This window comes from Melanostigma gelatinosum (genome assembly GCF_949748355.1).
Source record: "Melanostigma gelatinosum genome assembly, chromosome: 12".
NCBI classification, from domain to species: domain Eukaryota; kingdom Metazoa; phylum Chordata; class Actinopteri; order Perciformes; family Zoarcidae; genus Melanostigma; species Melanostigma gelatinosum.
Genome location: NC_136645.1, coordinates 4584959 through 4597736, shown reverse-complemented (window position 1 = coordinate 4597736; position 12778 = coordinate 4584959). Strand labels below are relative to the sequence as shown.

At 44.5% G+C, this 12778-nt stretch overlaps 1 protein-coding gene across 1 annotated transcript in view; it reads right to left on the bottom strand.

Moving 5' to 3' along the window:
- The window catches only part of LOC306785886 (protein kinase C epsilon type-like), a 44062-nt gene extending 34856 nt beyond the window's left edge, over positions 1 to 9206 (bottom strand). Inside the window, exon 1 of the mRNA XM_079280444.1 lies at positions 8754 to 9206. Within this exon, the coding sequence (XP_079136570.1) occupies positions 8754 to 9101 (348 nt within the window). The 5' untranslated portion in view covers positions 9102 to 9206. The remainder of the gene's footprint in view (positions 1 to 8753) is intronic.
- Positions 9207 to 12778: the final 3572 nt, after the last annotated feature.

The following is a 12778-nucleotide window of genomic DNA, read 5'->3' as shown; positions in this document are numbered from 1 at the left end:
CTTCATGAGCTTCATTTGAACCTAATCGCACCGAGACGCACTCCTCTGAGACACACACAGAGAGCGAGGGCTGTCCCAAAGCCCTCACAGCGTCACATGAGCCCGAGTCAAGCCGGAGTCATGTGGCTGCATGCACCCTCACAGAGACCTACAGCTGCTCACTGGACAGACGAACACAGAGAGAGGCACACGTCTCGGGGGAGTTATTGAAGAGGAGGAGAGTGTGAGTGTGGGGGGTTTTCTTTAGCCTTCAGTACAAGTCGCTGACTGACCAAATGTGATCACGCGACCATGAAAGAGAACATGCAGCATGTCTTTTAAACCACTCAAATGTGTCCTATCACTGGGCATCAGAAAGTGGAAAAGAACTGTAATCTGGTACAGAATCGTTAGTCAGATATGTCATCTTATTTACTTATTGTTTTACTTACTTGTTTTGGATTAGACAGAACCAAAATAAAATCTTAGATCATTTCATTTCGGCAAAATTCTTGGCGCTTGTATTTCAATTTTAAAACGTATAAGAAACATTTTAAATGCCACCCAGACTTAGTTTTACTGACAATAGTATAGATGTGTAAACACAACAATATCATGTTAGTTATGTTGCATTGGTATTACACCCACGAATAGATGCCTAAATGAAAAGAGTGTGCAGCCACACTGATACGCCTGCATGTACACCTTTTTATGAGGACTCCATCACAGTAACGACAACAACTATCATTGTTTTTCTCAAGTTATCAATCAAGAAAATTGAGAAATGCCCTCTAAATTCTGATCAGACGATCAAACCAAAACCCAAAGATGTTTGTGATACCATCACATGTGGCGACGACGAGCAGCAAAGAAAGAAAGAAGCTGAAACCGGAGAATGTTGGGCTGTTTGAGCTTGAAAGAAACGACTGAAACGTTCAATTATCATAATATTCAGTGACCTGATAGACTCATTGATTAAGGAACTTAAAAAGAAATGGCACTGAATTAAGTGGACTCGAACCAAATGCCAGTGTGACTGAACATTGAGCGAGCTGTCTGTAAAAGAAAGCAATGAACAACAGAGCGGAGGAGCAATCACAGCTCCAAAACCAGACTGAGGGACTTTAAAACTGCAGGCTGAATGTCTGACAGTCAACGAGTTCACGGTCTAAAAAAGCACCATTTGGCACAAAATACACGAATGTAAAATATGCCTATAAATTGAGTTCCCAACCTGGGATGAAGACAGGACTGTTGTATGTATTTGTGTAACACAGCGGTTGATGAATATAATGCTGCATCAAACACATTACCTTTGTAAGGCAAATCACTTAAAGCAGCACCGGCCAATCGATTGATAATGCATCAATCCATTAGCGATGATGATAAAAGGGTTTTCATCTCATGCGTTATAAATGTACCCTTTGTACGTGTGTGTGTGTGTGTGTGTGTGTGTGTGTGTGTGTGTGCGTGTAGAACGACGTGGCGTTTTCTCTTCCCTCATCCTGTTCGTGAGGAAACGGAGACGTCTCCTCGCTACGTTTGATTCTGCCGTGTGGAGCTCTCACCGGTGATTTATGTTGCAGGCATTCCACAGACGCTTGACCTCTTTCCACTTGGAACTGTGATGTGTAAACTTCACTCGGCCTGTTTCACAAGCTCTGACTGCAGCATGTCAGCGCTCCGATGCGCTGATCGCTTCTTTCGTCTCTCTGAACCTGATGTCACATCCGCGTCTATGTTCCAGAATCTAGATAACGTGGTTTCAGCTGACATGGCACTTTGTGGTTATCGAATGCAAGTGTTTCCCTCATGAAGTAAGCAGATGAGGTCAACAGTATGTTTTACTTCTAGCTCACTTATTTCACTTTAAAGTGCCTTTTGGCAAACATTTTTTGAAGGAAAAAAAGAAAAAGAAAAAAGATGCAAGGTGGAAATGTTTTCCTCCTTTTTCGTGATATTCTCTATTCACATGAATAAAAACAATCACACACACACACACACACACACACTCTATTGATCACTATCTGTGTTTTAACACAATTGCATATTCAATTATTTTAGTTAAGAAGAAGAACTACATCTTAGAAGATTTGGAGGCCTTCCAGTGGCTGTGTTAAAGACTATCTGTGCCTTACCGACGGTCTAAATATCCATCAACATGATCATAATAAAGCACAACAACAGAGCTTAAAACAAGACAGAAAGATGTAAGAGACAAAGCAAAAAACAACAGGATTGACCTTTAGAGATGAAATACAATAGATCCTTGAAGAATCACCTCTCTGACAGAACAATTACATGGTGAAATACAAAAGTATGTCCGATTTGACTGTAGTTTAGTTCGAGCCCAGTGGTGCTGACAGGAGCAGCAGGAAAAGCAAGAGAAGCTCATTTCTTCATCTTGCATTCCTTCCACATCTGTGCGACGACACTGCGTCGTACTGCAAGTGACATACTGTACACGGACAGGACGGCAGATACATGAAAGATAACGCAAGCTGCAGGGGGGGGGGCACCTGGGGAGCCATCCCTCTCTCTCTCTCTTCCAGTCTTTCTCTGGGAAGTAAACTTGGGACAGTTGAAAACAGGAAGTAGGGCCTACCGTGTGACTCAAACACACTCTAATATTAGACTCGCACACACATACAGCCCTGCCCCCGTTTCCTTCGGTCCACAGAGAGGACACCCCTCTTCTACGGCCCGCAGAGAAACAGGGCCACGAAGAGAGCGGGCCACGAAGAGAGCGGGCCACGAGCGCTTCCTCCTTTTCTGTCTGTACAAGAGTTTACAGATTCCAAAACCAAACTGCACTGCAAGGAGAATGCTGAAGTGGCTTCTCTGTCTGTCCATGACCATTTAAATCACCATCACCTTCACCATCATGCGTGTTGTCATGGGGGAAGGAGGCGCTAGGGACCGACTTCCTGGAACAATGTCGTTTGACCCTCATGTTAAGCAGCTGTCCATGTTTCTTCCATCTAAGAAATATCAGTAACCTGAGATCTGTAGTATCAACACCTGAATTAGAGATGATCATACACACATTTATCTCTACACGCATTGACGACTGCAACTCACTTTTCACATCACTCAGTGTATCTGCTCTTAACCGTCTGCAGGTCATCCAAAACGCTGCCGCCAGATTACTCACCAGGACAAACCGACGGTCTCACATCACCCCCGTACTCCGATCTCTCCACTGGCTTCCTGTAGCATCTAGGATACACTTTAAAATTCTCACCATCACTGACAGAGCACTTCACGGTCAGGCTCCGGCTTATGTAGCTGATCTACTTCTGCTCTACTGAATGACAGCAGAAAATGTGCCTTTGAGCAAGGCAGGGAACCATCACCAGGTTCACAATCACTGCAAAGAAGCCGCTCTCGTTCTTCCTGGTGCATCAACGTCTTTGCATGAGAACAAAAACGTGATTACAATCTGCAGCGAAACGGCGGCGTGCTCCACATTCCTCGGATGACTGGAACGGACAGTACAGCCACTGCCTCGGTGACGGGGGAGGTCCCTCATTCACATGGGAACTTGTCGCTGTGTCCCACTTGTTAACTCGTCAGTCAAAGCTGAACGTGTACGTGTGTGTGTGTGTGTGTGTGTGTGTGTGTTTTCTCCGGTTCAGTGGACTTTCCCTCTGCCTGCTCCGCCATCGGCTTCATTCAGCAGCCGAATCACGATCGTTGACGCTTTTTAAACCCGGAGGACGACGACACAGCAGTCTGACTTTGTCACAGCACCACACTAACAGTGTTACAAGCACAGCTGGGGAACAAGAAAGCTGGCAAAGATGCCACTGATGCTCAGAAAAAAGGTATTTAGTGAGTGAAGGATCAACAGAGAGAGAGAGAGAGAAAAGCAGTCAGAGATGTAAACGGTGTCGCTCTATTGTTCCCTCACTAAAAAGCAACAATCAGTGAAGTGAAGGAGCTCTTTCCACCCGAGTGTGACCGCGTAGGATGCGTGTTCATAGTGGAGTACTCGTGTACAGACCACTCACTCTGGTGAACTTTGACTGAAATGAACTGTGAGAAGAGCCGCGACTGAAGTGTCAGCGGACAGAACAAATCCGTCCTCCACCTCCCTCCGTCTGCATAACGCGTCCCCGTCACGTCCCCACCAATCAGGTAACGAGACGATCTAAAGTGTGAGGTTGTACTTTAACATCAGCCATGGCTTCAACAGAGGGGCAATTATTGTGCTTCCAGATGATTGCAACCGGAACCCAGGTGTCAGGTTTCTCCCTCACACAGACATTCATCCTGCTTTATATTTACAGCGTCTTCGCTCCAGTTCACCTGACATTTATTCCCAGGTTGAGTCTAAAACAAAGACTTTTAGTGCACACCTCTCTGGAGCAGAGCTAGTCCTGACCTGCTGGGTTGATCAGCCTCGGATAACATAATGAAGGTTACTGTATCACGACGCTCAGGGTCACTAAGAAGCAAATGTAAAAGTGTGTTTGAACATTTAAACATGCCCCGCCCACACACACACACTTGTTTTCCCTCTCTGCTCCGCTCTTTAATGACAAGTTGGAACAAGGTGGCTGCCTATGAAATCACTGTTCAGTGCAGAGCAGAAATTCGTGCCAGATTCAGGAATCTGATCTCCTTTTCGCGTCTCATGGACACCAGTCGCTGCATGTTTTTTCTTCTCTTTCCTTCTTTCGCCGTTCTTTCTAAATGGCAGCCGAAACTGAGGCTCAACCGGCACGACCGGAAATCAAACGAGCCCGTTAGATGTGCTGTTCCTATCTGTAAGTCTTTGGATGACCACAACTATCATCACGCGTTGTCTTAATATATATATATAATAAAGAATCACTCTACATCTTGTGTTTACCAGAGATGGGCTCATGGGTTTCTTAAAAAAAGGCAGTCGAGCGAGGACAGAACAACCGATGAGTCGACTAATCGGCTAAGATGGAGAAGCTCTCACGTTTTAAGTTCTTCTTATTGATTGTCATTTTGTTCATCCTATTATTTGGTTCTTGATTGTTGTAATCGGTGAACTCTTAGCGTGTTGATTTGCGGTGCAACATCTCTGTGAAAAGGTATTTCGTGGGGAAATTCGGTTTGGGTAAAACATGGCCCTTGTAGGTTTTTCTATGAGCCGTGCTGGGTATCAATACTAATTGGTAATCATTTTCATATGGTAGATTATTCTTCGTCATGCACGCTGGAATAATGAGCTCACACTTCTGAGCAGTGTATCATCTTCTGCTGGAGGCCGACAGGCCGTGCACAGGCTTGTAGGAGAGCAGTGATTTGTTACTTGTGGGGTTTTCTGTACTTGTCTTAACATGGGATTTAGGCTGCTGTTCACATGCTCTCATTCACTGAAACACCAGCTTCTGAGTATTTCCTCCCAAATACCAACTGATGCTTCTATGCTTCCAAGCCGGTGTAGATACTGTATTGTCTTCAGGTTCAGAGAGAACAGATCAGCGCAACCTAGAGCTTTTTAGCTGAGAGCCTCTTTTTTGGTGTTATTCGATTCAACATGGATAATCAGACTGTTGTATGCACTGTTCTTGGGCCACGCTGTTTATGTCCCCCAGGATACAGAGTTTGTCTGTGCTGAGGATTAAAGGAAAGTGTTATCAGAGGAGAGGGAGTACAACATGGATTCAGAGAAACAAAGAGCAGAAGGTGGAGCTGGTGGAGCGTTTGAGGGCAGCGGTGCTTCTACTCTGACCCCGAATGAACCTGTTTCTCAGTCTGAATTGACGACATCAATAAAAAGACTGCGGACGGCTGAAGCTTTTTATCTACTCCGCTGAAACTTTTTTCAAGTATTCAATCAACAATTTAGTCTATAAAATGCCAAGCACATAGAGGCTACAATTTGTGCGGATTTTTACTCCACAAAAAACCATCGTTTCTGTTGCTTGGCTAAACACTGAACACACTTTAGCTTTTGTTCCTTCCGGAGAGATGCACCTCCGGTTTCTCACACATCTGTTCAGCAATCGACTCAATTGTTTGGACTGGTTGTGCCGTGATAAAACCAAAGCACGCGCCACGTTTTGTGAGAAAGAGGCGAAAGAAAACTTTTTCCACACGGTCATGAAATATGATACAATAACAATTTGCTGACTAACCACTCTCCCCGTGTGAAGGTCTCACTTCCTGGATGACAGACAGGGAAAATATATCGCTGAGTCACCCGTTCTAAATATGATGTATTTTTATATGAAACACTGAAACGTCAGGATTCTCTGCTCAGTATGTGTTTTTAACATCACAACATACTGAAGCATTGCCACGAAGCAAACAACGTGCACGTTATGATTTGTGGTTCGTGTTATTGTGGCTTCGCACGTAACTTGATCCGCCTTCTCCTGAGTAGTTCGTATTTGCGAGGATATAAAAATGAACTTCTTTAGAATGGGAACTTTCCCGACAACAATCCGCAGCCTCACAAAAACAACAATCTAGCCGTGATTTACAGTCACGTGATTCTTCATCAACCTAATGTCCTACATTCATATCATCAAAGGAACATTCCGATCATATTCTCAGTGAAAAAAAGATGAAATTTGAAGATGAATAGCATCGCGTCTACATCTAAGCGGAATGAGCTTTATCTTTGGAAAGAACAACTTTTGTATTTGTTGACTCTGGACCAGAGAGAGTCGGAGACAGTTTACGACCACATCCTACCGATTCAGTTGTTTTTGCTCAGGCGAGGTCAGAGGGTGAAAGGAAGAACCAGAGACCAGATCCACACTGAACTGAACTCCACTTCCAAACACTGCTCCATTCTCCTTCATCTACTTCATCTCATACACTCTTCTCAGCAAGGCCAGAAACGTTCAAGTCAACTATCCTGGAGGAGCAGAGCCAACGATCCTGGAATACTGCAGGTATTTCTGCAGCTGAAGAACAATTCTCACACCGCCATGATTGGAAGAGTTGTTCTTGTCATTGTATCAAACTATTTCCAGCGCATTCATTTTTGCACACGCTCCGGTTTGGTGCAGTCTGTTCCGGCAACAAAGTCCCGCCTTTATCTCTGCCTTTGATTCTGTCTTCTTCCCATTTGTACAGCGGCAGCACCATGACACTTTACGCCGACCTCACTTCTATTTATTCCAGCATTACTTCCAGCAGCATGTTGGTGTTTTCAAAAAATGATGAAAACCCCATTCCCTGACAGGCAAAAACACAGGCTGCTAATATATATTTCATTACAGTGAGTGGAAAAAGACGAGATAGTGAGATCACTTTTCAGGGTCTTCTGACTTAAAATCAATTCGAGGCCTTAAAAACTACTTCAGGTTTAAAATACCGTGTTTGGTTGGCGTCAACTCAGAGATCCGACGAGTAGAAGGTTTCCCCGGGCTTTGTCAAAGGATGCTAACACTGACAGTCGCTTTCATCTGCTTCCAAAATCCTTCATCAAGAACCGAATCTTCACCGTCGAAGCATGTGAAGCCTCACGCAGCTCCTACAGCCTGACGGACAGATTGCCGCCATAAAGGAATACGCTGAGAGCTTGACTTTCTTTTCTCCATCCTGTCCTCCTCCTGTTTCATCATCTTCCTCTCTTTCATCTCTCTCTCTCTCTCTCTGTCACTGATGGACCTGATGGCCTCATCAATAATACACTCAAACATCCGTCTGCTTTGGCAGCTTCAGACAACAATGAGCGGCTTCTATTCGTGCCGCTGCGTCGGTGCGTATCACGCATGCGGCCTAACCGCACCCTCTCTCGCCTCTTTTGTCGCTCTGCTGTGGGTCACTGCTGTGGGTGACTGTGTGTGTGCAGTGACTCCTGTTGTGTGCATCATCTTCCGCAAGCCTCGCAGGACAACAATGTTTACCGTGCAGAAATCCTGCATGTGTACAAATTCAACAACATTGTTTTTTCACAGTCTAATTAATGCTGCTTTAAAGAAGCATGTTGTGTTTACTTCGGCATATTTATAACATTCTGATTTCCCCTTTTGGAGCCATGAAAAAAATGATGTGATTTGAAGTCATTATTTTGAGATATCACTACTACTGAGATATACTTATGTCTTAATTGTAAAGAAATGTATGTAATAGCTCACAATAATGACTTGTGTTGACCAGTCCTAACATTTTCATCTTTTTTTCCGGGCTTCAGACTCACACGTTCCTGCTTTAGTTCAGTTTTTTTTTTCCAGTGAAAGACTATTTTGTAATGTTGTAACTGAAACTACCTTCAGTTATGCGGTTGGCTGATCAAAAGCAAATGAATCAACAATTTTGTGTGAGAGAGTACTTGTTTATCGAGCTGAAATGCCTTCAGTCAGTGGTTCAAGCTTCTCTGAGGCAATGCTGGATTCCATGAAAGGCTCAGGTTAGGTGTCGATTGACTGATTGTTGAATTATGTTGAAATATGTGGCCCCTAAAAGTATTACAATAAGTAAAATGGGTCCTGTATTATTGGTTAATCGTGTATGGACTCGTCTTATATTGTCAAAATCTAGTTTTAAGACTTTCCCGAGTAAGTCTACAGTCAGTTTATACTCACATGTGAGCAGAACGTCTCATCTGAAAGTCATTATTCATTTGAATATTTCTTGGTCAGACAGACCAAGCTGTTCAAACACAGCCTCTGATCAAGTTTAGTGTGCGTTTTCACTATTTTCTGTTGTTTGTACAGACAAAAAGAAATGAAAGATTGATTAAGAAAACATCCATAATGTGGATGAATGTGTTCGTGCTCTTATTGTTGTACATTTTAAGAGGTGACTGTGCTCCAGTGTCACATCCGTCTTCTTACCCAGTCCTCGAAGTGCTTGCTCCCGTTGTGCAGGATGTCCTCGAACTGGATGATGCAGTTGGCCACGAAGTCGTCGCAGCCGATCGGCGCGTCGTGGAAGACCGACAGCTCGATCCTGCGGCCGTCGTGGACCTCCGTGGTGAACTCGTCATTCCACGCGGGGCTGTTGGTCTTCTGCTTCGTGGAGGTCTGGCCCACGCGCGAGTCGTCCACGTTCAGGGCGATGTACGTGTCCAGCAGGAAGGTCTGGGTCTTGGGGCCGACGGCGTGACGCAGGGACCAAGCCGTGGGCTTGAGGTGCAGCGCCTCGCGGATCCGGATCTTCAGCATCCCGTTGAAGACCACCATGGCAGCGCGTGCGGTCGCAACCTTCTCTGATGGAAACACCTCACCTTTCTCCTCTCTGTTCAACCGGCGCTCCTCCAGGCAGATGCTGTAGTCCTTACAAATACTCCCCCCCAAAAAAAAGAAACTGCAGCGACAGAAACGACCGGTAACCGGAGGGGGAACCTTCCTTAGAAGTGCACGGAAGAAACACGAACAACAGCTACCAACAGTTCGGACAAAAACACAAACACGTCAGTCATGTTGTTCTTCACTTCCGAGGTTTTTAACCTCAAGCCCGTGTTGCATTGCACCGTGTGGCGGTAGATGGGAGGCTCCAAGAGGACTGTTTGGCACAGCCGCCGTGGCGCACCGGGGGGGATGTTCGAGCCCGGACCGCTGCGACCAGACAGCGGCTGGTGTAGCGTGAAGAGCCGCCGCAGAGGCGGAGGGGACGGGCAGATTACGGCGGTAGGTCGGTCGGTTCCTTGGTGCTCGGCCTGGTTTCAGCCACAGCTGTTGATCTTAACTTCCCGTGGCTGTACCTCTGGCTGCCTCTCCGTCTCTCGACACTGCTCTCTGTCTCCGTCTCTCTCTATCTCTCCGTCTCTCTCTCTCTCTCGCTCTCTCTCTCTCTCTGGTGCAGGAAATGCGAAAAATACGTCAGATTTCCTCGAAGCCTGGTGTGACAGACGGGGGAGTGCGACGCAACCCAGACTAGGGAGGCGGTTTTGGAGCAGCAGCTGGAGGAGAGGAGAGGATAGGAGAGGAGAGGAGAGGAGAGGAGAGGAGAGGAGAGGAGAGGAGAGGAGAGACACCGCTGCAGCTCCCGTAGTGCACGCGAAACTGTGGAAAACAGGTGTGAAGTATATTTTTCCGAATTTGTCTGCAATATGAAGCACATGACTGAAGCTCATTCATACTTTAAGCCCATTCATCCACTTAATAAATGGCAAATGAAAAAAAAACATAATGGCAATAAAAAGAAGAGACCTTAGGGGAATGAGGGTTCGCGATATGTGAGGCATGCATGGCATTTCACTGTCTATTAGCCACATGAGTCATGACCACGCTGTGAGAAGCTCTCTGTGTGTGCACTGTCTGAAAGCATAATGTATCAAAACATCTAGAACCATTATCTCAAATAAGGCACATGAATAGTTTAGAACAAAACAATCTATTCGCACAGTTTTCTGGGTACATTGTGTCTGAATGTGTGATCTAAGAAAGAAAAAAGTATTAAACATACAGCAACTTCATTGTTTAACCTCATGATCACTGCTGGAGGAGGGAAGATTGTGGAACACAACCGACTTTTAAGGCTTGAATTTGGTCAACCAAGAATATAACTCAGTTGTTTTTACTGTAAGTTTTAAGGATTCAAGGATCATTTGTTGTCATTATGCAACATGCAGACCGAAATCCAGTTGTAGCTCATTTGTAACACAAGACAAACAAAACAAAAACAGTAGCACATTCCTGTAGAGCATTTTTTTTTTAAAGTAGCATCATCAGGAATGTAAACAGCAGCAACAAAAACAATTCTCTGGGCAGATAACATGGCCGACATTTTCACATTAAAAATCCAACATGAGGGAAAACATTGTCCAGCAACTTTGCCTGCAGTTTGAGAACCAAGAATCAAGATGTAAAAACAGAGTTCACCTCCACCTGAGGAAAATAACATCACAGGTATGACATGCCCACCTTCTTTAAGATTGTAAAAATCTGTAAAAAACATTGTTTTGAACAATCCACCGGGAGTAAAATGAAAGGCTGCATGCTGTGGCAGACATTGCATGTGAGGGGTAATTTGATCGTAAAACTTTATAATGCTTTATAACAGACAAAACGTGGATTGCATCCATGAAAGTGCAACACAGGAATGTGTCTAATAGTGACATTAGAGCAGGAACACGCTGCACCTGACAGACAGCACAAGGCCAACGGATAGTCACCATTCTCACAAAGTGCAGCGCATTTATCTGCACAGTCAGCATTCTGACATGATTGGCAGTCCAGCGGTGTGCACAGTGGACACATCAGACATCACATCATGGAGAGAGAGAAACAGAGCATCAACTCTCTGTCTCCTGAGTTTGCTCAAAGACTTTCATGACAAAATCCATCACCAGATTTCTCCGCAAATCTCTCTCGTTAAACCCAAAATAAGTTGGTGATAGTTTGAGAAAATATAAGAACTGCAGCCAAGCTATCTTTAAAATCTACGAACAAGTTTCCTTTGAATACAGACTATTTGTGCTTGACAGAATAGAGAATCAAAAGCAAAGTGAAGAGAGTATTGATGACTGGGGCTTTAATCATCGATCCCTTTCTGACCTCGACCCTTTCGACTTGTACAACATGTTACATGTGAAGCTGCATAAGAGAGTGCAGGCTGATCAATCCCCAGCCATGTAGGAGACAGGGGCCCTCAGACATGACCCACATTGGACGAGGACCCTGTGAAAAAAACATGATGTGTCAGACAGCTGTGAGGATGAATGTGACGTCACACCCAGTATGTTGCAACTCAGCATGTTTTAAACGCTGACTGTGGCTGACCCCTCCTGGAGATTGTTTGCCATTTCAGGCTTTAACCAACTCCTGTACAGCTGCAATAAATAAAGGATGAGGTTTGGTCTATAAAGGCACCGTTTCATATTTTGGTGATGCGACCAACTCCCGCAAAAATGTCACGTGCAGGAGACAAATGATGCACTCCTACAGGGTTTGGATCCATGGACCGCACCACCATAGAGGTTAATGAAACTCTACATGTTTGGCTGCTCCCACATGCCAACTGCAAAGTATAAAACTCTATTATCTAGAGTTTTGGGCCTTTTCATGTTGTAAATATAGACACAAATGAACACAAACACAACAGGGAAACAAACAAATGTGTTTATCCTTAATGCTCCTATATTAACAAGAGTGTCAGACACAATGACTTTAAGACGACATCGTGACTGTATTGCACTGTAGACAAAATATATTGCAATTAAAGTGCCCTTTAGTCAGTGTCACTGGGTGTAGTTATTTGCAGAAAGTGTGTTGTAAAATGTCAGACTGAAACATAAAGCAGACAACCTGTTTAAGGTTTTGCATATCTGGACAATAGAGACGCTACATGACCATGAGCTTGTTGCAATAATTGGGCCAGAAATACCACTTCTTGTGTTTTGGCAGTTGCAAATAACAACAAACGCCAGAAAAAAAAGAAGCTGCTGGTGCGGGTGAGTGATTGCTACCATCTAGTGTGAGCTTGGTGGAAGTTCAGTCTGAAGTTCATGTTCTTAAAAAGCAGATTTGACCCTCTTGATGCAGAAAAAGCTTCATTTTTGTACCACAGCCTCAGTATTCTTCGGCTGCTGAGAGAAACAACACAGCTATTAACGTTTGAAGGCCACTGTAACAGGAACTACTGTTCTTTTTTTCTGCGTTTCTCCATTAATTGAACGGAACATACTTCTGTCTCATTTGCACACCTTGTTTTCTCATCACGGGTTCATTTTCAGTAAATTGTGGAACTCGTTTTCACATTTGGTTAAAATGACTTCTTCGTCCGAGCAAAAATAACCATTATTTCAGCGTCGTCCATGATCATCTTCATGTCAGTTCAGTGACTAAATGGAGAAGATACTATCAAGCACACACACACACACACACACACACACACACACACACACACACACACACAC